Source organism: Barbus barbus (genome assembly GCF_936440315.1).
Source record: "Barbus barbus genome assembly, chromosome: 31".
In the NCBI taxonomy this organism is placed as follows: Eukaryota; Metazoa; Chordata; class Actinopteri; order Cypriniformes; family Cyprinidae; genus Barbus; species Barbus barbus.
In genome coordinates, this window is record NC_136759.1 from 15,803,191 (window position 1) to 15,828,516 (window position 25,326).

The window sequence follows — 25,326 nt, forward strand, 5'->3', positions numbered from 1 at the left end:
ATGTATGCTATTAATTACATGGAGATTACCTGGAGAAATCTCACAATAAACAATATATCGTTTAATTTCTTCATCAGTCCAAACTTTTCTGCTTTTTTATTCAGCCTAAACAGGATAGCTGGATGCTTTTGTCCACATTAGGGACTTCCTAGCATAAGTTATTACTTCTATGAGTTGTCTTGGACGTTCTGCTCAAGAGCTCCCTCTGGCATCGAGTATGAATGAAACACACACTGCATGAGAATGCTGAGCACTCTGTGACGTTCACATCGCCTCATTCTGGATACAAATAAAGCATCAGGTCATGCACAGACCATCCTGTCTCTTTTAAGTTAAATCTATATTCACAATGGCCTTTGAAAACCTCTGTGAACACTTGCCCTGAAAAAAGTGTGAGGGATGATTTTAAGTGTTATTAAAAGCGTATTCTACGCTTCTGCATCAGCCATTACTCCTTTCTTCTCTGTTACATGATCTCTCAGAAATCATTCTAATATGCTGATTTAGCCTGTTCTCAATGTTGGAAACAGTTGTGCTGCTTAATATTTTTTTGGAACCTGTGATGGACTATTTTTTTCCAGGTGTCATTGATTAATAAAAAATGAAAAAGAACAGCATTTATATTAAAACACAAACGCTATGTTTATATTTTTATCAAGTCTTTAATATCACATTTATCAATTTAACACGTCCTTGCTGAAAGTAGGTATTAATTTCTTTCAAAATAATAATAATAATACAAATAAAAAACCCTACTGACCCCAAACTTTTAAATGTTTATGTATGTATATGTGACATGCATGCCTCTCACTCATAATGCAGACGTGACTTGACATGTTCACACAGGTTCCAGCTTTGCTGCTAAAGTCCTGTGAAAAGAGGGAAGAGGAGAATTGTGACCAGACTTTTGATCTTACTCAAGAAACAGAACTTTGAGGTTAAAAGGAATAAATGTGCTGTAGTCAGGAGTAAAAAAAGGCCATATCTTCATGTCTTCCCATTAAATAGGTCTATGAAGTTAAAGATGTCGGGTTTTTTTCTTAACCTGCAACATGACAGCCTCGGAAACTTTGTGGCTAAACACATCATCACCATCATAGCCATCCTTTCAGTTTCTGCATGGTGTAGTCTATAAAAAACAGATCAGGACAGAGTCAGTCACAGGATATCTGGTAAGTGATCTATGATTTATTTGCCTAAGATTTTAAAATTTCTTAAAGTGGAAACAAGTAAATTTGATAGAAATGTACCTAGATCCTAAATTTAATTGCCTGAGTCAGACGAGTAAACTTATAAATGAGTGATTAGAAATGATTGATTCTGACGGAAATTAGGTATGTTAATGAATACTAAAGCTCACTAATCTAATTTGTTCAGTGTGGTTGAATCTTGAGTCTGTGTGGGAAAATATTTCTTGCAGAATAGGGGAGCCCACACATGATTCATTACCCTGAAAGGGACTTTAGACATATTTATAGCTGGAAAATCCTGTCTAGATACTTCATCCGTCTTCTCCGTCTCTTTAGTCAATTCAATTTGAGCAATTATACTCTTTGATAGATAGGCTATACAGGGTAATCTATAGCGGTTAAATATAGCTCTGGACCACTTTTAACCATTTTTCATTATGAAGGTGAGTATTAGGCTAGTTAATTATTCCAGTGGACTGTGAGTATCATTTTCAATTTGTCTGTGATTTATACTGTTATAGTGATATAACGGTAATTATGCTGCCCAAATTTCTCCATAATTTAGCAAATTGCTTCTGTCTTCCATAGGTTTCGCTTTCCACTTTACGCAAGAGGCGCCCCGGCTTCTGCCTCGCACAGTTCAAGATGTTTAAAAACTTTAGCCCGTGCAAATACTGTGAGTATTAGAAGGACATGGGCTTTTCATTTGTTAAAATGCTTGTCTGAATCAGTTGCGGAGACATAGGCATGCTAAATTTAAATTATAGGGACTCCAATAGTGGTGAAGTGCCATCTTTTTCATTCAAGAAAGTAAACCGAAACTACTTTAATGTGTGAAGAAACCTTCCTGTATTGAGTAAATGGGAAAACAGGATCGTTTTGCTGGAAAACGGAACTAGTATACAGGATATTTTTAACACTTATATTAGCTTAGGCAGCACTTCTGATGCTTATTGAAGCATTCTGCTAGCCTTTAAAGTATGTTTCACAGACACCTTATAAAAAGGTAGCAGCAAATGATCAAGAATAAGTGGAATTTGCGAATTTTGAGAAGCTTCCCTTATATTAAATAATTTTCTGTCAAAACTACACCTACTGTCGTAGAAAAGCCTCTCTCAGTTCTTAGAAAATCACAACACAAGCCAATGCGTATTAAACTACGGGTAAAACTTTCCTTAATAACACATTGTGCCGTGTTATGGAGTGTAACCTGTAAACTATGGACAAAATGTAGCTACTGGTAATTTTCCGATAGGAGTCAGGACAGGCTATGTCCTGACTAGGTTTATGGACATTTCTTTAACCCCAAAACACGACTCAAATAGGCTATAGGATAAGTAATTCCAATTAGCCTACGGGTAAAACACATGTGAAAAATAAAAATGAAAAATATTAACAAAATATCCAAAGGCTTAGGCTATTTTTCAGTGCATGTAGTGATAATTGAGTGAACGATGGAGTTTGCAAAAATTCACATTTCAAATGTTTGATTATGAAAGCTTAATTATTTTAATATCATAAGGGTTTGCAGTGTGTAGGCCTATAAATGAAACTAAATTTCAAACATAGCCTAAATGCCAATAACTGATTTCTGTTATCATTTTACACTGTAATGTTTGTTTTCAACAGTACCTGCAGTGCTGGCACTGATCTTGGTTTTCATCTACCATGCTGGTGGAACTACGAACAAAGACCCTCTTTTCAAATGCTTACAAGACTCTGATTATGATTACCTTCTGAAGCTAACAGTTCAAGGTCTCCCTCCAACGAAGAACCCTAAGCATGTGGTAATCGTTGGAGCAGGTGCTTCTGGACTCACTGCTGCCAAGTTCCTGGAGGATGCGGGACATAAGGTCTCATAATACTATAGCACAAACCAACATTTAACACTAACACCATAACAGACCCATGAAAACAGGATATGCAGATAGGACGAGCTCTCTAAACACATCTAAACTGAAGGAAGACTGGTCCAAATCATGTCTCTATTAGTTACAAGAGATTATTAGAAACAATTGGTAAAAGCAGAACAATATGATTTCTCAATTTCTTCACATATTCCAGTTATCTATTAGTTCAGTTATCTATATTGCTGGGCTTAACCCTTTCAGACACCAGACCGCTAACCACTTCCACGTGAGATTCAGGATGTGGCCTAATATAGTAACTTTCTGCTATTTCCAAAATGATGTCTTCAATCTCATGACCTGGCTTTTTCCAGCTTACACAGCGCATGAGGAAATCAGTTTGTTTTTTATGACTAGGAAAAGAAAATGACATTATATACAATAGGTGAAGCAGAGAAAATCCCTAGAAAATGTTTCTTAATTTAAGGTCTTTTCCGTATAAGCACATCTACTTTCTATTTAATATTCTATTTAATTTCAATTAACATAGCCTTTAATTCTGTTTTCTTTTCTCTGCTCTTATAGGTGACGATTATTGAGGCAAGTGAGCGTATAGGTGGAAGAATTCTAACATATAGGAATAAAAGTGAGGGTTGGTATGCAGAACTCGGTGCCATGAGGATCCCACTTTTCCACCAGTAAGTTTTTTTAAATCTCTGTCCTCTCCATGAGAGCCGAATTCTATTTCTTATTCACTATGTTTAACTTTCTGAAGATAGACAGTGCAATAATTCGTGTGAAACCGTATCACTGTCAGCAGTGCAGAGATTTATTTGATAGTGTAATTCATAATGAATAACATGAGGCAGACAACAGGAAATCCAACATGTGAAACTGACATGTTGACATGTCAAAGACTGCTATTCAAGTGACAACGACCCCCATGGTGGTCAGAAGGTGGAGCTGCAGGCCACAACTTAACTTGTTTTCACTTTCAAGGATTCTCAGGCATTTTGCAGACAAGCTGGGCCTGAAGCTTAGACCGTTTGTACAGGACGACGAAAACACTTACTATTATATAAACGGATTTCGATATAAAACCTACACTGTAAAGCAGAACCCAGACGTTCTGAACTACCATGTGAATGACTGGGAGAAAGGGAAAAGTGCCAGAGAACTGTTTGACATGGCTTTGGGCGAGGTAAGTGAAAAGACATTCTGTTCGTTCAAAAAACACATGTACCTGGCTAGCGAAATATTTATGAAAGGGAGAATGAATGAGGTTAATTAATAAGCTTTCTGATAAAATCAATTAACCTACATGAAGTCAGAATAATGCAATATTGTTAAAACTATAGATACCTTTTCCCTTATCTTGCTTTTATTATTTATTTGCTAATACGGTTTCCTTTCTTTCTCTGAACTTTATTAGTTAAAAGATGATCTGCAGAAAATGGGCTGTGAGAAAATGTTGAACAAATATGATTCATACTCAGTCAAGGTAAAATGTCTGTAATATGTCATCAGATTTAGCACTTACAATTAGTTTTAAAGTGTATTTAATAGGGGTACTAATGGCAGGATGTCTCTAAATCCAATCTGTAACAGGAGTATTTAGTGAATGTGGGAAATTTGAGCAGAGGAGCTTTGCGAATGATCGGTGATATCCTGAATGAGAACAGCTTCTTCTACACGGCTCTCACTGAGATGCTCTACATCCAGTGCGATATAAACGACAATGACACGTAAGATATTACAGTTAACACAAACTATTGTCTCTACACAATCATTCGTAAGTAAAAAAAAAAATGTTTTCAAGAAAGCCTCCTATGCTCATCGAGGCTGCATGTATTTGAACAAAATACAGTAAAAACACTAATATTGTGACATTTTTGTGAAATATCATTACTCTAGTGTTTAGTGTTACATGATCCTTCAGAATTCTAATATGTTGAAGAAGCTTTCAATGTTGAAGACAGTTGTACTGCTTAATATTTTTTGTGGAAATCATGATACATTTTGTTCAGTATGTTTTTACTGTATTTAATCAATTTAATGCATCCTTGTTAAATGAGTATTAAGTATCAATTTCTTTTTTTTTTAAACTAACTTACTCCAGACTTTTGAATGGTAGTATATATCAGCTAAAATGTCAAATGATGTCAAACATATTAAAATAATCTACATCATTCAGTGCTCTTTTTTCAGGTATTCTGAATTTGAAAGTGGCTTTGAATCATTCCCTAATGCATTCTACACTGTGCTAAATGCCACAATTCTTACACACTCAAAAGTCCAGGCTATCAGTCAAACACAGGACAACGTGACAGTTTCATATGAAGACTGGCATAACCACAACACCCTGACCAGCATTACTGCTGATTTTGTTTTGGTGACGGCCACAGCCAAAGCAACGCTCCTCATTGATTTTAAGCCTCCTCTGTCGGCCGAAAAGATGGAAGCACTGAGGTCGCTGCACTATTCCAGCTCCACAAAAGTAGTGCTGAGTTTCAGCAAAAAGTTCTGGGAGAATGATGGCATCCGGGGTGGGAAAAGCATCACAGATCTGCCATCACGCTTCATTCACTACCCTAGTCATAATTTCTCCGGGATAGGTGGTGCTGTGTTGGCTTCTTACACCTCCTCTGATGAAGCTGCGTTCCTACAGACTATAGATGAAGAGGAGTTGAAGCATCTGGTATTGAATGACCTGGTGAAGATCCATGGAGAACACATCCGCCAGCTCTACACTGGAGGTGTTGTGAAAAAGTGGGGACTGGATCCTTACAGCCATGGTGCCTTTGCCATCTTCACTCCATTCCAGATGAGAGACTATAGTAAGGCTATAGTCCAGAATGAGGGGAGGATTTACTTTGCAGGAGAGCACACGGCCAGACCTCATGCCTGGATTGAGACCGCCATGAAATCTGCTCTGAGAGCTGCAGATAAAATAAATAATGCAAAGTAGGAAACAAAGCATCACGGTGGGTTTAATAATACACTACAGACATTTGGAAAACCATATAGTTGCCTAATTTGAAATTTAACCCTCTTGTGCGCTTTCTTTAGGTTTTGACTGACTACACTCTCAGAGACGTCAAAATATGACTTGAAACAATGGATATCACAGCACTCTGTCAACCATCACCTTTGCCAGACTTTGTTACTTCCACTGCCATGATCCTATTTGTCAAATACCAATTCTATAAAACAATTAAAAAATAAATTTGTTTTAAATGAGTAGATTAAATTGAGGGTTGTGTTTGGCATTTTGGAGTTGTTTGATATTTTATTAAATTGTATGTAAATTTAAGATGCTAGTGATCTTCTAAGCAGTTATGCAAGAATCGTGACACTGAGTACAATGTATCATTATTCATTATCCTGAATTCTATCACTAACTCTAAGCATATCATGTAACAATGCAACTAGACTACCAAAAAAACTTTACATTTATTCAGTGTATTTTTATTTTATTTATTTTATTTTAAAATTACTGACATGGTAGTACCTTACTGAATATTCTGGTACTGTATTTATACAGACTATTTTATCATTAACATCATTAATAATATATATTTTTTTCAACTGAAATGAAATTGTATTTACATACCTTTTGTTATATATTTACAAATTAAATGAAATGTTAAAATGTTACATAGATTAATAAAATTGTGTATTTGTTCAAAAGTATTTTGTCTTATGTGATGCAATTTGTAAAACATCAATTTTAAAAAAGTAATGAATAACAATAGCACATCTAATACAATACATATTCAGTCTGAAAAACAAAAAGATTGCGTTAATGGTAAGACTAATGCAAGTCAAAACAACTCACCCACTTTGATATCACCACTTTGTCACGTCCAATTAAAACTTTCAATGGCCTTTCAGTGTTTTTTCTTAAAATTCACCATACATTTGGTGAAATCAAAGGGACATCTCCGTGTCTGTGACCTGTGTAATTAGCTTTAATGACTGATCCGAAAATATGTTGAGTAAACTGAAAACACTTCCACATATCAATTCATAAATCAAACATTGTTTAAATTGTTACTGCCTTAAGTTATTGTTTTGGAATAAATGTTAAGATGCTTAAAACTCGATGAGATATTAAAATCAAGTATTCTAGTATATGTAAATATTTTAATCGATTTGTATTAGCATATTTAGCATGTAAAGGTTAATTTCATCACTGGCAGCATTAGTACATCCGGGTGATTCCAGTGACCTTGGGTTGGTTGTGAGAATCATGGCGGCTCTTGTCAGGATAAGTTCTGTCTGCCACAGGGGTGTCAGCCGTAAGTTTGAGTGCTTTTCATGCTTTTCTTCTCTCACCTCATCCTGTGTCACAGTTGTTTAGCCTCAAGGTCGTATGTAAAAGAAATCATTCTCCAATGACGTTTCATGTTAATCGCAGCACGCGTACTAAGACTGAATAGCTAGCATGCTAACTTAACCCTGTCATTTAATATATTTATCAGCTCTGTCTCTCTTCTCTAAATCAACCAGTTAACTTTATATTTACGTAAAAGTGTTGGTAAACGCAATAACGTACACAGTGAGACTGAGACTAGATGACACGGATTTTATTAGCTTATAATAATGTCTGTGTTTATAGTGTTTGTAAATTCTGAGTAATTTACTTTTTTCCTTTTAATTACGTATATTTCCTTGTATTGTTTATTCCTGTCACTCTCCACAGCTCTGTTATTTCGCTCTTCCTCCCTCATCAGACCTTTGGCCGTACAGAAGAAGGATCGTGATTGCCCATACTTGATATCAGCAAACATCCATGCAACTCCGTCCAACTATGGTTAGTGATTTATAGGTGTTTTTTCTAACATTGTAAATCTATTCCTAACATTTTATTGTCCTAATATATAGTTGACAGGACTGTCAGACTGGACAAGATCCTTTTTGTTGGATCTGAATTTAAGTGTTTTAACATGCAGAAGTCCAAATCTAATCATGATTGTTTCATTAGTCAAGTAAATGATTATTAACATGTGATTACAGTGTAATAGGCAACAGAAGATAAATGCCCAATGTGGATATTGCTATGCTAACCATTTGTCAGGTTTTCAGAGCAAATGGTAAATAAGTTGAGAAAGACAGAATGAAAACATTGGTCATTTAGAGCTACAGACTAAACATAGTAAAGCTCAAACACGGAGAATGTCATATTCAGCTTTTTATTTCCCTCTGTTGGGGTACAGGATGGAGACATATGCCGTTGAAAAACTGAATGTGAGTTGATGGAGATGCTCTGTTATGAAGAACAGTTGTTGATGTGTTACTGTTTTCTTTAATAGCGGGCTCTGGGTCCAAAGCTGCTTCTCTGCACTGGACAGGAGAGCGGATCCTGAGCATAGTTCTTCTAGGTTTGGCACCCGTTGCATACTATTACCCCGGCCCTGCTGTTGACTACACTTTAGCAGCTTCACTTACGCTACATGGTCACTGGTAAGAGAATAGGCCTATGCGTTTTATAATTACTGCTTGACATATTCAAAATGAAATGGTCCTTTGCTGTTAATTTTCTGATTTTTTCTTAATTATTGAAAGCTGTTGAGAACAATTCAGATGAATTATCAGTAAATTTTGCCAGTCAGTTGTTAATATTTTGTATGTGACTTTTGTAATTCCATATGATGTTTCAACTCTGCAGTTTAGTGACTGACGTTGCACTACTATACCATTAAAAATTGTTTCTGACATGAAATGAAGCAGTCTGTAAAGCTAAGTCATGAGTGGCTGTTGCACCCTTCGTGCAAGGATTTAACCTCTCTGTGGACATTGGCACTCAAGGCCACACTTCTAATTTTAGCAAAGCTGTTAGGGTCACATAGGTACATATAGTTTGCTTTTTTATTATTTCAGTTGGATGTAAATGTGGTAACAGTCTGGCTTTTAAACTTGTTTGAGCCTGGATCTAGAAAGTTTTACTAAATACCATATGCTTGACTAGATTTAAACAAATAGTTTTAAAAACTATTTTGTATTTTACTGCATTTCAGCTTTTCCTTTTTTTATTTAATGTTAATAATGGTATAGGTAGTATAGATAAAAGTATAGATTGCTGCAATATGATGTTATTTTATGGATTGTAAAATTTCTTGGACATTACTTTTGACTTTGAACTCAATATATTATTTTAGTGCTTCTTGTCCTGTTATACTTTAACACCTTCTTACATGTTTGGCTTCTGAAAAGCCAATGGTACGTCTCGTATGTTTACTGAAAGCTTATTTAAATGTATGAATCGAATATCCAACAGCTCAAATATTTATATTCTAAGGGAGACAATTAAAGGAATAATTCACCCAAAAATGTATTCACCCTCAGGCCACCAGATGTAGATGAGTTTGTTTCTTCATCGGAACAGATTTGGAGAAATTTAGCATCACATCACTTGCTCACCAATGGATCCTCAGCAGTGAATGGGTGCTGTAAATATGAGTCCACAAGACTCCAGCACATCAATTAACATCTCGTGAAGTGAAAATGCTGCTTGCTTGTATTAAACAAATCTGTCATTGAGATATTTTAAATTGAAACTGTCACTTCTGGCCATAACACGAGTCCATAATCCTTAATAATGCTTCCTCCAATGAAAAATATGTTTAGAACTGTTTTGCACTTTTCATTTTTGGGTGAACTGTTTATTTAACATCAATATCATTATTTGAAAAGGACAGCATTGCATTTTACTTTGTTCTCCAGGGGTCTTGGCCAGGTTTTGACAGATTACGTTCACGGAGACTTTAAAATCAAGATGGCAAATGCTGGCCTCTTCCTTCTGTCGACCATCACCTTCGCCGGCCTGTGCTACTTCAACTACCATGACGTGGGGATTTGTAAAGCTGTGGCCCTCTTGTGGAGTAAATGACTGGACTGAGATGGGGGATGGGATCCGCTTTTGGCATCAGAGTTCCAGTTTATTGTATACATCTGTGACATTATATGTAAATTCTATAAATATATCATTTTTGACAACATTGTGTCGATTTGCAGGTGTTTTTAATTGTTAATGTTGTCAGTTTGTTCAGAACATGCTCAGCTTTTGCTTAAGATGGAAATCTCTGCATGTCATCCACTCTCTTGTCTGGCAAATCAGTGTTTCTGAAGCAGCAAAATGAACTACTTATTGTGGCTATAGGAGATTGGCCACTGTATTTGGACGCAAATAATATTACATTTTTACAGGAAAATGATCAGGTAATAAATCTTTTGGCTATATTTATCGCATAATGTCTTTGTCAGCCAGTATCTGATGTGTTAGAACATAAAATCTTGACTTAAGTTGGTTGTGTCACATGCAGAATTAACTTTACACAGGTATTTGAACGTTTCTTCATAGTCCTCCAGTAATGACCACAACATCTAGAGAATTGTCACATTGACATTATTTCAGCTTCACACTTTGCATGGCTGTATTTCTGCTCAAGTAATTAATCGTTTATGAAAGGCAATTTGTAACTTGATGTGCTTTGCATTAAAAGCAATTTATGTCTTTCATTTTAAATTGCTTAGATGTATTTAAAGTGGTATATCCAAGCTTGTGTGGGTAATGCTATAAATTGAATCTAAATTGCAAAACGTGAGTTTTGGATCTAAGGGTTTTTGGAGAGACTCTTTTTCCTGACAGGAATACATTTTAGACGGAGATTTTGCAAGTCCTGTTATGATCTTGTACATGTCTGAAAATGACATGATTGAGTCTTGTCTGTTTAAAGTGCTATGGAGATTTGAGTAATAAATCTGTATGACTAGATATCAATGTAGATTGAAGCTTTGTGTACAATTGTGCACTTAAGAATAAAGGCAGTTTTTTTGAATGATATGGTTTCTTTGGAGCCAGCAAGATTTTTCACTGTACTATGTTACAACAGGCAAAGTTGAAAGATTAAATACCTGAATGCGCAATTAAAATTCTCCAATTTTACCAAGTATTGAGTTTCAATATCATTTGAAGGGTCTCACTGATTCAGTCATTCCAGTGGTCCCAGTCATTGCTATTCTAAGGAAAAACTAAATTATGTTCTATAAACTAAAAACGTTCTCTAAAACTAGCTGATAAGGCCTATAGCTAAGGTTATAAAGCTTGAATTAGGATAATCAGATGAAACAACTGTTTAAATATGCATTTTATTAACACTAGATGGAGTCCAAGACTGCTTAAACAGTATTATGTAAGAAAATCTTTGCAGGTGAAGCATGTAATGTTACAACCATGAATAGATTTAACCTGCAAATATGCATTTATAAAATTGTAATGAAATCAGATGTCCAGTGCAAACAGTCATAGATTGAATGCAGTTCTTGATAGTCATTGATGAGCATTGTGAATAGTGTGAACATGACAATGCTCACGATGATGGAAAAACAGCATCAGTAAGTGGATCTGTTCTCAATGCTATTTGATTATCATTAGACATTGGATACTATATTTATCTGACTATCCCCCGGTTTCACAGACAAGGCTTAAGCCTAGTTCTAGACTAAAATGTAAATCTGAGCTGTTTCAAATAAAAGAAACTTGCACTGACTGATCTTAAAACATGTCAGTGCCTTTGTTTTGTCTTAAGATGCAGACCAGTAATGCTTTTTACTAAGGCATGTTTATAAAAATTACTTAAATGTCCTGATTGAACTATGGCCTAATCCTGGCTTAGGCTAAACTCTGTCTATGAAACCGGGCCTATATGTATTATAAGTATGTAATATTTACTGTTTAATTATCCTGTGGGTATTACATTTGATTTGTGGTAAGGTGGTCGTTTTGAGGTCATTTAAGAGAAAACTAAGTTAAGCTATGCAGTTCTAAGCCGATCTTAATGTGCTGCTTACGGTCTACGTGCATGTACACACTATACTGTCTTTAATAGCCATGAATGTGTCCTCAGGGGAGATGTATTTTAATGGCAGCTGATGCACTGCTGTGAACTTAAAAGAGCCCATGTATTCAGTTAGCACCAAATGCCTCGTGGGGAAATGAATCATATTTTATTTTGGTTAACTTCACTGGAAATTCCCAGTCGCAGAATTAAATACATGCTGCTTTTGTTCAGAAGGTCAATACATTTTTCATACTATTTATTTATGTCCGATTCGAGAATGTACTGTTTTTCTGCAGTCACCAGAGAGGTTGCTGGTAAAGAGGTCAGATGCACGTTTGGAGATGCCTTCAGTGCTCAAGGTACTGATTGTAGGTTGGAAGTGAATGTTAGCAGCTCAGATTGGGATGGATAAGCTTTCAGTAATTTCTGTTACAAAATTATGTTTGGACAATATTACAAAATCAGTAACTGTCACTGACTTTACGTAACTCCATTTAAGGTAATCACCATATACAGTATCTTACAAGGCAGACAATGCACTGTTTACTGATATTTTAAATGAACTCTCGCTGGATCACATCAGTAAATAAATAAAACATGAAAGGTGGAAACGTAAACTGAGGTGACATTAGGTCACCTCTGTTTAACCTGAAAGAATCAAACCTCTTCTAAACAGAATAGCCTGTGTCTTGTTGAACCACTGATTTCTATGAGACAAGATCAGTCTGGTTTTTCACAATGTGTTTTTAAGGGAAATTCCCAGAAAGCATAAGATTTCTTGCATAGATTTTTTTGCATTCATTACAAATAAGCACACTGTTAACATTACATAAACTGGAAGAAATGTCAAATTGCCAAAAAAGAAAAAAAAGAAGATGAAAGTTAATGGTCCAAAAGTACTTCATGCTGCATTTTCTTTATGAACTTTTTTTCCCCTTCAGATTTTAGGATGAAATTTGACTCAGATATTACTCTGCAGGCGTTGTGTAATTTCCTTTAAACTTTCTAATGCTTTTTTGTTTGAGTTATTTATTAAGTGGAGTACTGAATGTACTGACAATTTTGACTCAAATTGGTAGTAAATTTCACAATTAGTAAATACAAAGAAACGGCAAGTAATACATTTAATTAAATTGAACTTTTGAAAGTTCAGAGATAGACAGAGGTAGTATTTTCTTGCAAAACATACCAGGTGATGGTGATAGCTTTAAGGGAAAGGGGAAAGGGAAGTGGTGTGTGGGCAAGTATGGTGACCCATACTCGGAATTTGTGCTCTGCATTTAACCCATCCGAGTGTACACACAGTAGTGAACATACACCCGGAGCAGTGGGCAGCCAATGCCATGGCGCCCAGGGAGCAGTTGGGGGTTCCGTGCCTTGGTCAAGGGTCTCACCTCAGTCGTGGTATTGAGGGTGGAGAGAGTGTTGGTTATTCACCCCCCCCACAATCCCTGCCGGACCCGAGACTCAAACTCACGACCTTCGGGTTACAAGTCCAACTCTCTATCCATTAGGCCACGACTGCCCCTGTTCCACAACTGCCACAACTGTTTCATTTATAGATTTTTTTTTTTTGCCATAGATGTGTGTACATCTATGATTTTTACAGTGTAATCAACTTTTTAATGAAGTAAAGAACCAATTTTAGCTAACATAACGATATGCCTAAATTAGCTAAAATGTTCTGGCCTCATTTTTTTTTCTGTTTATGATATCCCTGAAATATCAAGGTATTTGTATTGATATATTTAAAATAAATATTTAAGTAGGCTACTGAAATAATGAAGACTTAGAAGGTCTGTGGTTCAGCGTAGCTGGTTTGATTATTAGATTTTATGGTAAGGTCACTTAAATTTCCCACATAACATTACAATTTCAGAGTTATTACTTTTTTCCTTCTTAAGTTTGAGTTAATGTGAGGATATAGTTACATCATTTGCTGCTGACTGGAATTTCCCAGACCAATTAGATTGATTTATAATAGTTAATTTTGCTAATAAAAATAACACCACAAATCTGTCCAGCTCTGTACTATAATTAACTGCTTCTGATATTATCGAAAAAAAAGTATATGCGTTGTGTATCAAATGGTATAGTGACAGATGTTCAGTTTTTATATTTATTTATATATAAATGTGTTCCACTTAAGCACTCCAAGAAATTACTTAATTAGTTCAGTTGATTTAGCTTAGAGCAACCCTGTACTGAATTCAAACATACCATTCAACTCAAGTTAATTTAAGCAAACAACTTCAGTTAGTATCTGTGATTTGGTATTGCATAAGCACCATGTGACCCAACAGATCTCTTTATAAGAGAGTCCAGTTAGTAGAGGGAGACAAGGGAGTCTTCAGGACAGCTCTTGAAACATCTTCAGCTCAGCAAGCCATCACAAGCAGACCAGCATGTCTTCTGTGAACCATCTGAACAGCAGCATATCTGGTAGGTTACCATTCTAATCATAGATTCAATGTACGTAGCGCATAAAACTTCAGATCTGAAAGTCTTCTTTCCCCCACAGACTGGAAAAAGACCAGGTCGCAGAATAAAGACCAACACTACACTGATGTTCACGGTCTGCCGAGCATTGAGAATCTGGTGTGTTCTGCAGATGAAACCCCAGAGCCCATCGCAACTACAATTACAGGTAACATCCCCTCCTGGCTCAAAGGCAATTTCCTCAGGAATGGACCTGGAAAGTTTGAGATTGGAAGAAGCAGGTGAGCATCATCTGGGCTCCTTGAGAACTCAATAGATCAGAATTATCAAATCAAATAAATAAGTGTTTTGTGTTTGCTCCTCAGTTTCAACCACTGGTTTGATGGTATGGCGCTTATGCACCAATTCCACATCGAGGATGGAAAGGTGACGTACATGAGCCGCTTCCTCAACAGCGATTGCTACAAGGAAAACCTTGAGCGTAACCGCATTATGGTGTCTGAATTCGGCACGATTGCCTTGCCAGACCCATGCAAGAACTTCTTCCAGCGCTTCCTCTCGCGCTTCGAGCTGCCAAGTGAGTGTGAAATCTTGGTCTCTGATTGAAATGGTCTGATTATGTTCTGCATATGTGAGCATGTCATCTCTCTTTTCCCACAGAGCCAAGTGACAATGCGAATGTCAGCTTTGTTCAGTATAAAGGAGACTACTATGTCAGCACAGAGACCAACTTCATGCACAAAATAGACCCACAGACGCTGGAAACAAAAGAAAAGGTAATTATGTTTTAAAAATGTGTAAAGTATGTTTGTATGGAGAACAAGCTGAAGCTGAAATGAGACCACTGTTGTGTTTAGGTGGACTGGAGTAAATTTGTTGCGGTAAATGGAGCCACAGCTCATCCCCATGTGGATCCTGATGGAACCACATACAACATGGGCAACTCTTACACTCGAAAAGGTTTGTCAGCAGTTTAAATAAAAATCACAAAAAATCCCACTGACTGAATTTAAGAAATGTCCAGAAGTGTTTAATGAGTTTTCAAAAAAAAACAAGGATTGTTAAAAATTGTTATTCTTTAATTTTATTCTTAAGGTGCTTTCTACAATATAATAATGGTGCCGTCAAATAAGGTGAATCCAAATGATACCTTGGAAGGAGCCTCAGTTGTGTGTTCAATCCCCTCAGAGGACAAGTCTAAACCATCCTACTATCACAGCTTTGGTAAGTGAGCAATGCACAAACGTTTGCAAATAAATAAGTAAATATAAAGTTACTGTTTAAATTTATATTTTAATTATAGAAATGTTTAGGGTTTGTAAGACTTTTTAATATTTTGGTCTGCTCACCAAGGCTATATTGATAAAAAATAGTAACATTGTGAAATATTATTACGATTTAAAATAAGGTTTCTTCTGAATATATTTTAAAATGTAATTAAGCAATTTTCAGCAGCCATTACTCCAGACTTCAGTGTCACAAGATCTATCAGAAATCATTCTAATACGATGATTTGGTGCTCAAGAAACATTTCTTTTTATTATCAATGTTGAAAACATCTGTGCTGCTTAATATTTTTGTGGAAATTGTGGTTCTTTGATTACTAGAAAGTTCAAAAGAACAGCATTTATTTGAAATATTAATCTTTTTTTTTATTTATATAAAAATTTGACATTATTATTGCAGCCATGTCAGAGAACTATGTGGTATTCATCGAGCAGCCAATCAAAATGGATCTCTTGAAGATTGTGACAAGCAAACTCCGTGGAAAGGAAATTAATGAGGGTGTATACTGGAACCCCAAAATAAACACGGTTTTCCATGTAATCAATAAACACACAGGAACGGTAACTACTGCTAATAACTGAACATTGCATCCACTTTTTTTAAACAATGTTTTCATGTTATTTTATTTAGTATAACTCATTTTGAAATGATTCTGCTTTGTTCACAGCTGAGCCTCATCAAATATTATGCAAAGCCACTGTCAACCTTTCATCAGATAAACTGTTATGAAGAAAACAGTTTCCTGATCATGGACATGTGCTGTTCTGATGATGGCCAAGCAATAAACAACTACCTGATTCAGAATCTAAAAAAGTCTGGAAATGCTCTAGATGAGGTAAAGTATCACATCTAATTTAATGTGTTAATTGCCTATTCTATGTACATTTTTGTGACATTTATTAGCATCTTATCAGTGCACTTCAGTGTTTAATGTGTTTTTATTTTTTTCTGTTGCTAGGTATACAACACAATGTGCAGAGTGTTCCCCCGCCGCTTTGTCCTGCCACTGAACGTGGACAGTCATACACCCTGTGGGCAAAATCTCAACACGCGCTTGAACAGCACTGCCACAGCCATCAAGACGGACAAGAATAAGGTTGGTTTGTGTGGATAACTTTTTTGTCTAGTTTTTCTACATGTGAACATCTACAATTCCAAAAATTTTTAAAAATTGCTATAATAACAAATATTGTAAATTATGTATTTATACAGGTGTTTTGCACACATGAAGATCTCCATGGTGATGATCTCCATGAATATGGAGGTCTGGAATTCCCACACATCAACTATTCAATGTGCAATTCCCATCCGTACCGTTACTTCTACGCATGTGGCTTCAGACACCTGGTTGGAGACTCCCTCATTAAAATGGACCTTCAAGGCAAACAAATAAAGGTTAGTTAGGAGTATTAAGTTAATGCATGTTGAAATTGTGTTAGTGAATTTAATGTTTAGGCAATTTAACAATTTTTTCAACTCACGACAGGTGTGGAAACATGCAGGCATGTATCCCTCAGAACCAATCTTTGTCTCATCACCTGGTGCTGTAGAAGAGGATGATGGAGTCATTCTGTCCGTGGTCATCACCCCAAATCAGGTATAAAACGGCATGTTCCTTAGTGGTTTCAAATATTGCTTTTTAGCTTTTCAAAAATTAGGTACAATATATGGCTAGGCTAATGAGCAATTGTCCCTCTAGGACAAGAGCACCTACCTTCTGGTGCTGGATGCAAAAACATTTGAAGAACTGGGCCGGGCTGAGGTACCTATCAACATTCCGTATGGATTCCATGGGACTTTCCAAAATAGACAGTGAGACTCTTTTAAAAAGCCCAAATGTTTAGCAAGACAATCAAGCTGTCTCTGAATAACCTACTTTTCCTTTTCTACTTGTGTTGTGTTCTCTCTTGAATTAATAACTTGTATTATATAATCTCAGTAACTTTAAATAATGTCTGCCAGAAGAATAAGAATTTATTAAAATAACAAATGTTTGTGTATATATATATATATATATATATATGCAATTTTTTTTATGATACATCACTACAGATTGTGACTGTCACCACATATAAGCTTTATTTCAGCATAACACATTTTTTCTATTATTGCTATATAGTATATAAGTCTTAAGTATAATATGAACATGTATAATCAACATTTTAACAATGTCTTAGCTGATGCTTGTATAGCAAATGAGATGCATTATGTGAATCAAATAACACCACTGAAAAGAACTGAACCTATCCTTGTAGTTTGTCAGAGATCAAAGCCAAAGATCTTCTCAGGTGTTCCTTCTTCTCTTTAAGATGAGATTCCAAGCTCCTGGCTTCAGTAAGTATATCTTCCAGTTCTCCAAGCTGTGAAGCGTCCACAGCAGCTCTTTCCCTTAGAAGAAAACATGTGAAATTAATGTTTGAGTGTAAACCTAATAGACCTAGTACTGATGAGACACAGGGGTGGCATTCAAATCCATCCAGTTACCTCAAGACCTCGGAGTACTTGGAAAAGAGGACACTGACCTCTCGGTTAGCCTCTAAAATGAAAAGACATACAGAAAACTGAGAAACGTGCCTCACAAGTTGAAGTCTACAGGAATGGTCATGAAAAATAATTAAATTAAATATCCATCATACACAACCTCGCATATGTCAAATAACTGATAAAGAGAGTTATTATTATATTAGAAAAACCAAGACTTGCCTGCTAATGCTACTTCAAACCCATAAGGCATGTCTCCAGCTGCAGATCTAAAATGCTGTGTCTTCTTTTTTGCTGGAGATGTTTCAGAAAATGGTGCATTTTCAACCTACATATGTAACGTTATGTTTGTGAGCATTAGTAAACAAATCAGTTAGAACTCAGACAAATAACTAGCAAGACAACACAGAAGTTAACAACTGGCAGATATTTTGCGACCATAGATTTCTGTGATATATTAATTAAATTAATGATGCCCTCGAAATCCTCACCTCACGTATTTTCGCTTGAGACCTTTTCATTTCTGTTGCTCTGACCGCCTCTTTAGTGCTCTCGAGACTGCGTTGTGTCATTATACTTGCCTGTGACCCAAGAAAAGTCAAGATATTCCCACTTTAAAATCAACAAAGCCTTATTAAACATACTTCATGTTAGGACAAACATCTGGGTATTTTTAACTTATTCCAGTGACTGAATCTTTTGTCCAGGGATCTCACTTGTCGCCACAATGTGTTCGACGTTTTCAATTAAATCAAGTGATAAAACTTACTTACACAAAATCAGTATTTCTGACAAAAGGGTGTTAGTTAATAATGGAATATAGTCTACCAGTTGTTTGATTAACTAAAGTAAATACCAGAAAATTAGTAACCTTCGATAAGCTCAGTCAGTCACCGCAGTTCACCTTACCAACCGCCGCTTTTTAAATGTCAATAATCGCGCGCTCACAGAAAATGCGCGCGCAACTGTAGCCTACTACTCAGAGAACAGCTCATAGTAAACGGCCACCACTTACTATTATTCCGCAGCAATTATTAGTGGCAAAATTAGGCTTATATAAAAAAAATATATAATGCATTTACATATTCTGACCAGCAGATGGGGGTTTTGGACAACTATGAATTCAAAATCAGGCGGTGAGCTCACCAGGTGATGAAAATATCCTACAAAATATGCAATTATAAGGATATTGTGGTCGTATCTTGGTTTTAAACCTTAAGCAACGGCCGATTTTTTTCTGAATACTTATGCCTTATGTATTTTTAAATCCATTTTCTATATATTACCACAACAAAAACCTACTGTGCTATTTATAGCTACATGTAGATCATTTTACACTTACAGTTTCTTGTTTTTTTTATTAAATTGGAATCAAGTTTGGCGAAGTTTGCAATTTATTTTCCCTTCAAAAAGCAATTAAGAATTATTATTATTACTATTGTTATCATTCTTCTTTTTCTTCTTCTTCCTAATTCATAGGCTACATTGAACGACATTTAATGGGATGCTACTGATACAAAAAATATTTTATTTTGGTTTTGCCAATCTACAGTTTATGTAAAACAAAACAAAACATCATGTGCCATCTGTATCCATGGTAATGAGCGTGAACGCGGTTGACCACTAGAGGCGCCCTTTCACAGATCGCGTTCAACATACACAAACATGGCGTCAGGGCAGTCACGCAAGATGCTGGCGCTCAGTCCCTGTGCAATATATCTGTTATTATTACTCGTTCCTGGCGCGATCTCCTCCACGCTTCGACTTCACCATGACCAGAGATTCATGCTACCACAGGACAGGGGTTTCTCCCTAGTGCGTGCACACCTGGAGCATGCAGAAAGTCGCGTCGTGCGTCTGGAGAGAGAAGTCAGGGAGGCTTCATCCGCGCACCAGCGGCGGAATGCTGCTGGATCACCCGTGCCAAAGGTTTATGGAAGGGTAAGCGAGGTTTACATTTATTAGCTGTGATTGCATTGATAATAAGACAAAACATCCTCACGAGTTTGCATAACCTCATAAATATTACATAGTTGTGTATCATTCACCTTTGGTTTGCACGCAGTCACCTAGAAGTGTAATTGACCTGTTTATCAGATGAAAGGTTCTCGCACTTCCTTTCCGCGAAACATTGCTTCTGAGGGTAAATAATGATAAATTGTACATATATATATATATATGTATATACATTATAGCACTGATTTCAGTGAATGTGGGATGGTAAGCCAAGGTTTTCATCGGTACCCACTGAATAAACAGTCTCACATTTCTCTCGTACCTGCTATATCAATCAAGATATTTGATACCAAAACAGATCTATTTTTTCTTACGATGTACATTGTAAAAAAAAAAAAAAATTGTATTCGGACGATTTTCGTGCAAGTAATTTTTAATTCTCTCTCTCTGTTATATTGAACAAAGAGACATTAAGTATTACTAAATATTTAGAATCAAATATCATTGATTTTGTTTAATTTGTTAAGCCTACATTACCAATTGTTCTATTATTTCTGTCTCTGTAGGGATGCTAATACTAGATGTTCCTTCTAGAATAAGAAAAAGCATTAATTCAGTGGGCATTTAATAATTATTGAAAGCTATTTTATGCAATTAAATATTCTGTAATATGGGGAGACTGAGGCTAGTTGTCTTGCTATTTGCTACAGTAAAAAAAAAAAACCTTCTCATTTAACACACATTGTCATGCCATTTGGGGTACGTTGTCATAACGCAACCTGCCACCAAACAACTTATTGTAGGTTTTTCGGTGCCATTTAGATGGTCAAACTATTCTGAAACACCAGACAAATCAGTAAAATGCAAAAATATCCCAACAGATATTTTTCACTTGAAACTTTATAGTTGCTGAGATAAAACCCTTGTGAAAAGTAACCCCAGTGTCCCTATATATAAACAATGTTGTGTTTTTTTTGTTTATTTTTTTACACTAAAGGGCTTATGCTTAATATCAGTCTCTTGGAAATTATAAACGGACTCGGCTCATCTTTGTTCCTATTAAGTGTATGACACAATGTTTGTTTGTTTACCGTCAGGAAGCAACTTTGTTATGCAAGCATTAACAAACCAGAGAGGCATAACTGGTTGCACAGTCTTGCTGGGAAATTTCCCAGATAAACCTTTTACCCCCTCAAGTGTTTTGCTTCGAGATGTTTGTTGAGTCAGGCATGCAGCAGGTCCTTTTTTTTGCTTTTTCCACAGATCCATTGTGACTTTAAAATCTTAAAGGGGTTAAAACACAGAATTTTGTCTGAAAACCAGTCATTGTACTATGTCCACAGACACAAGATTGTGGTTAGCAGAGTAAATACAGGTATTGTGGTTTTTGCAAGAGCTGGCTGACCTCACATGGCTCAGATACACTCATCTACTGCAGCAGGTGTTTTTATGATTCAAGGTATGATTCGTTGTGTCTCACTTGTGGCGATTCAATCTAAAATAGAGGTAGATGACTGATTTTTTTGAATACTATCATTGTGAAACTAAAACATTTGAATAACGAATATGTACTCGTAAATATATCACAGTGGTGACTTGCAGTATTTTTGAAAATATGAATCAGTTTTATTTTCTAGTGATATACAAAGGAAAATTTCTCAAAATGTCAAAAAAAGTCAAAATATATACTGTATATAGGAAGGTATTATAGCATCATAATTCTTCTGTAATGCATATGCAGTTTGAGCCGTGGGCGGCCGCTAAGATTAGACTTCTCCCCTTTTCACCCTGTTGAGTGTACAGGAAAAATGAAGTGTTGTTAGCATCCTGGATGGAGTCCATTGCAGTTGCTATGAGGTGAATTACCCCCTCAGATGATCCAATTAAGATCGCCCATTGGATTACCCCCCCCCCCCCCCCCCCCCCTTCCTTCCCTCTTTCAGACCTTTTGGTTTATGTGTTGTTTTTGGCACATACAGGGAAGCAGTGTTAGGTAAAATGTAACAGACATCAATCCACTTGTTTTGTCTATTGTGATCAAGTATAATCTAGAAAAGTCCTCAGCTCTGCCAGGACGAGGATATACACCGTTTTAAACTTTTTAAAACAGTGTATATTTGTCTTTTTGTTGTTGTCCTTGCAGACTTTCTCACACAATTGTTCATGAAGTTTGGAGAATTGTGACAGTCATTATCATAAATATTCAGTTCAGCGCCAGACCCCAAGGCAGACTTAGCAATGAGTGCTTTACTGAGAATTATTTTTTTTTTAAGCAAACTGTCCTATCTATTTTTATTTTTATATTTAGAATTTGACACATTTGTTTACATGTATTGCTTTTGGAGGGATAGTTTAATGGGAAGTAGTTCACAATTTGTCCTGGCAGCCCTGAAGCAAATAATTAATTCTTAGAAGAATATTTTACATTCAAAACAAGTTTTCTATTAAATGTAATTCATTTCATGGACCTTGGATCTTCTGTTCCCTCATATATTTAGCTAAGTATACATCTGGCAAACAAATGCAGTTTTGTTCTTGTGTGTAAAGTTAAGTATGTAATGCAGAAACATTACCATAAAGTAATAGCTGGAATCTAAACGAGTTGTCTTGACATTGCCTCACCTTTCGCAGGATAAGCAAGAACTTACTCTCTAAGTCATGTGAAGTCAGTTTTTAATCTCATTTGGTAATTACTTTTATTCTCTCTCATTTACTTTCTCTTTGTCGATGTAGTACTTTAAAATGTTTCTGCTTAGTTAGGACCGAATGATAATCTTGGACAGATGTAGTAAGTAACAAGTTAATTATTTTTGTATGGATGATCATTACTGCGGAAGAAATTTGCATTTAATTCCCTTTTAGTTTTTCAGAAAATGACCCTAGTGCCACTTGGATCACATTAGTATTCCTGTTCAAACATGATATTTAAGCAGTCTTGCTTGCAGAGTATTTTAGTTTCGTTTTCTGTGATAAGAAAGTTCGAAACCCTGGGAAAGGAAAATGGAGGGCGGTGTAGATGTTTCTAATGATTCCATGGAGTATTACTGGAACTTGTCTGAACAGCCTGCTGGTTTAGTTTCGGTTTTTCTGAAGTCCTCCTCTTGCATTAGGCTCAAGGTGAAACCAAATCAACACAGATGAGTCATATAATCTTTATCGTTCCCTTAAGACACAATTTTAAACATCAACTAGAAAATGATAGATGAACCCAGTATTAATCTTGTCGGCAGTTTTTGGTTTAAGATGATTTATTACTGCTTCATGTGAATATCAAAAGAGAATGAACATTTCCGTTTTTCGTATTTTGTGTGAATGGATATTTCAAGTATGTTCATTACATGGTAGCATAACGCATCCCTGTAATGGTCCCATTTATAGTAATTATCCATACTGCAATAATAAAACAGGCTTTTAACTGTACTTTAAGCCTTTAACAGGATAATGACTCCTCGGTTTTCCTTTGGTTACGGCCACAGTGATGTTAAGTGTGTGGTTCACCCGTATTTTTTCTCATATGGTTGGTTGCCAGAAGGGAACGGGTAGGCAAATTGTTGAACTGTTGGCCCAAATGTTAGTGCTGCAGAGATGATGTCATGGTTTCAAGCCGTGCGTTGCTTGCAACGATGGGCGAAGGTGCTGTAGTGCTCCCGCTCTCTCATTCTTCCTTCTGTTTCCTTGCTGAATAATGCATAAGAAACAGAAAAAAATTATTATTGATTTTCACAGTCTCTCATTCTTTATTGCTCTTTCAACAAGACATCGGGAAGGGAAGTCATGGCCTAATGGTTAGAGAGTCGGACTCGTAATCCAAAGGTTGCGGGTTCGAGTCTCGGGCCGGCAGGGATTGTAGGTGGGGGGAGAGGTGCTCTCTCCACCCTCAATACCACGACTGAGGTGCCCTTGAGCAAGGCACCGAACCCCCAACTGCTCCCCAGGCGCCGCAGCATAAAATGGCTGCCCCTTGCTCCGGGTGTGTGTTCACGGTGTGTGTGTTCACTGCTGTGTGTTTGCACATTGGATGGGTTAAATGCAGAGCACGAATTCTGAGTATGGGTCACCATACTTGGCCGTATGTCACTTCACTTTCACATGCGATAATGAACTTGAAGTTATTTGCACTTGTCGTCGTCGTCGTGACGTATTGTCAAGTATGGTGACCCATACTCGAAATTGGTGCTCTGCGTTTAACCCATCCAAGTGCGCACACACAGCAGTGAGTAGTGAACAAATGCGCACACACACACACACACACACACACACACACCGTGAACACACACCCGGAGCAGTGGGCAGCCATGCTGCAGCGCCCGGGGAGCAATTGGGGGTTCGGTGCCTTGCTCAAGGGCACCTCAGTCGTGGTATTGAGGGTGGAGAGAGCGCTGGACATTCACTCCCCCCACCTACAATTCCTGCCGGCCGGGGGCTCGAACTCGCAACCTTTCGATTACGAGTCCGACTCTCTAACCATTAGGCCACGACTTCCCCTGTCTTACCGTCGATACTTTTAGGATATTACAGTGTCAGTATAAATGAGTGCCCTGTTAAATATCCATTTCCAGGATAACCAGAAGTTACAAACAGGCCTTTAACTGTCTTTGAATAAGCAGAGTCGAGAGTTTGCATGGATCGGGTTTCAACCATTTGCTCTTTCAAAGTGTTTGTTGGCAAGGTGGTGGGAAAAGCTCTTCGACACATCCTGATGAGATGGTGGGGAACTGTTTTTAGAGATTAATCAGCTGTTAAAAAACGTACAGTCAACCATAAATCAGTTAATGTACCATTTTAAGTACAAATTGACATTTTTCTCCATGCTAATTCAGTTGAAAATTCATTGGTTTGTTCAAAGGACTTCTGTCCAGTGGCATTTTTAACTCGATTGACATAAAAACATTCAGTTAAGGATAATGACTTTAGCAAATGGATTAATAAAAGCCAGTTATGGGAACACATTCACTATTAATTAAGATTTTTCCCTCAAACTCCTAATTAGCTGCTTATTATTAGTAAGTTAGTTGGTAAGATTAGGTATGTGGTAGGGTTAAGGCAGGGATGTCCAAACCTTTGTTTCTCAGATGGCCATTTTTTGTTTGATTACGATCCTTTAGGGTCTTCATGAAAAGTCTATAACATACTTTGGTTAAAATTTTTCAGTGGTAGTGTAAAACAACACCCTTTTTACCTAGTCAAAAATTCATTTGCACCTTCAAAAACGAATGTAATCCACTGCCTCTTCAGCGGCTCATATGTTGGGAGTAAATGATGACTGCTACGATCATTATTATA

General features: G+C 36.6%; 5 protein-coding genes across 6 annotated transcripts in view; 4 read left to right on the forward strand and 1 right to left on the reverse strand.

The window, feature by feature from the left end:
• The first annotated feature begins 846 nt into the window (after positions 1–846).
• il4i1 (interleukin 4 induced 1) lies at positions 847–6,821 on the forward strand. The gene is made up of 9 exons (XM_079387396.1): positions 847–1,172; positions 1,779–1,866; positions 2,820–3,043; positions 3,623–3,735; positions 4,037–4,238; positions 4,470–4,538; positions 4,646–4,782; positions 5,246–6,021; positions 6,107–6,821. The coding sequence occupies exons 2-8, from the start codon at positions 1,836–1,838 to the stop codon at positions 6,003–6,005; spliced, it is 1,536 nt and encodes a 511-aa protein (XP_079243522.1). The 5' UTR covers positions 847–1,172; positions 1,779–1,835; the 3' UTR covers positions 6,006–6,021; positions 6,107–6,821.
• Positions 6,822–7,252: 431 nt separating this feature from the next.
• Positions 7,253–10,991, forward strand: LOC306851233 (succinate dehydrogenase [ubiquinone] cytochrome b small subunit B, mitochondrial-like). The gene is made up of 4 exons (XM_079387397.1): positions 7,253–7,338; positions 7,743–7,853; positions 8,353–8,503; positions 9,764–10,991. The coding sequence occupies exons 1-4, from the start codon at positions 7,290–7,292 to the stop codon at positions 9,927–9,929; spliced, it is 477 nt and encodes a 158-aa protein (XP_079243523.1). The 5' UTR covers positions 7,253–7,289; the 3' UTR covers positions 9,930–10,991.
• Positions 10,992–14,285: 3,294 nt separating this feature from the next.
• Positions 14,286–17,422, forward strand: bco2b (beta-carotene oxygenase 2b; the record flags this gene model as incomplete). Its single annotated transcript, XM_079388159.1, has 12 exons — positions 14,286–14,322; positions 14,402–14,600; positions 14,685–14,896; positions 14,980–15,095; positions 15,177–15,279; positions 15,415–15,543; positions 16,006–16,166; positions 16,274–16,441; positions 16,565–16,702; positions 16,819–17,001; positions 17,093–17,203; positions 17,306–17,422. 12 exons carry the CDS (start codon positions 14,286–14,288, stop codon positions 17,420–17,422), a joined length of 1,674 nt encoding a protein of 557 aa, XP_079244285.1.
• Positions 16,439–19,029, reverse strand: LOC306850904 (testis-expressed protein 12-like). Of its 2 annotated transcripts, XM_079386858.1 has the most exons (8): positions 18,959–19,027; positions 18,579–18,668; positions 18,310–18,415; positions 18,091–18,142; positions 17,850–17,994; positions 17,321–17,402; positions 17,088–17,221; positions 16,439–16,980 (listed from the first exon to the last, which is right to left on the reverse strand). In XM_079386858.1, exons 2-5 carry the CDS (start codon positions 18,657–18,659, stop codon positions 17,850–17,852), a joined length of 384 nt encoding a protein of 127 aa, XP_079242984.1. In that variant the 5' UTR covers positions 18,660–18,668; positions 18,959–19,027; the 3' UTR covers positions 16,439–16,980; positions 17,088–17,221; positions 17,321–17,402. The 2 variants fall into 2 exon arrangements, with proteins under 2 accessions (XP_079242984.1, XP_079242985.1); XM_079386859.1 differs by lacking the exons at positions 16,439–16,980; positions 17,088–17,221; positions 17,321–17,402 and having other exon boundaries at positions 17,642–17,994; positions 18,959–19,029.
• Positions 19,030–19,752: 723 nt separating this feature from the next.
• Positions 19,753–25,326, forward strand: part of LOC306850900 (sortilin-related receptor-like) — a gene marked incomplete at its 5' end in the record, with an annotated part of 64,119 nt that continues 58,545 nt past the window's right edge. The window contains one exon of the mRNA XM_079386848.1: positions 19,753–20,028. Within this exon, the coding sequence (XP_079242974.1) occupies positions 19,753–20,028 (276 nt within the window). The remainder of the gene's footprint in view (positions 20,029–25,326) is intronic.

Excerpts from the sequence above, each read along its gene's own strand:
- il4i1 (XM_079387396.1), top strand. The coding sequence starts at position 1,836 with ATGTTTAAAAACTTTAGCCCGTGCAAATACT. Across the intron at positions 1,867-2,819 it reads CTTTAGCCCGTGCAAATACT|TACCTGCAGTGCTGGCACTG; the intron begins GTGAGTATTAGA and ends TGTTTTCAACAG. Across the intron at positions 4,783-5,245 it reads GATATAAACGACAATGACAC|GTATTCTGAATTTGAAAGTG; the intron begins GTAAGATATTAC and ends CTCTTTTTTCAG.
- LOC306851233 (XM_079387397.1), top strand. The coding sequence starts at position 7,290 with ATGGCGGCTCTTGTCAGGATAAGTTCTGTCTGCCACAGGGGTGTCAGC. Across the intron at positions 7,339-7,742 it reads CTGCCACAGGGGTGTCAGCC|CTCTGTTATTTCGCTCTTCC; the intron begins GTAAGTTTGAGT and ends CACTCTCCACAG. Across the intron at positions 7,854-8,352 it reads TGCAACTCCGTCCAACTATG|CGGGCTCTGGGTCCAAAGCT; the intron begins GTTAGTGATTTA and ends TTTCTTTAATAG.
- LOC306850904 (XM_079386858.1), bottom strand. The coding sequence starts at position 18,659 with ATGACACAACGCAGTCTCGAGAGCACTAAAGAGGCGGTCAGAGCAACA. Across the intron at positions 18,416-18,578 it reads CTCAAGCGAAAATACGTGAG|GTTGAAAATGCACCATTTTC; the intron begins GTGAGGATTTCG and ends TTACATATGTAG. Across the intron at positions 17,995-18,090 it reads AAGTACTCCGAGGTCTTGAG|GGAAAGAGCTGCTGTGGACG; the intron begins GTAACTGGATGG and ends TTTTCTTCTAAG.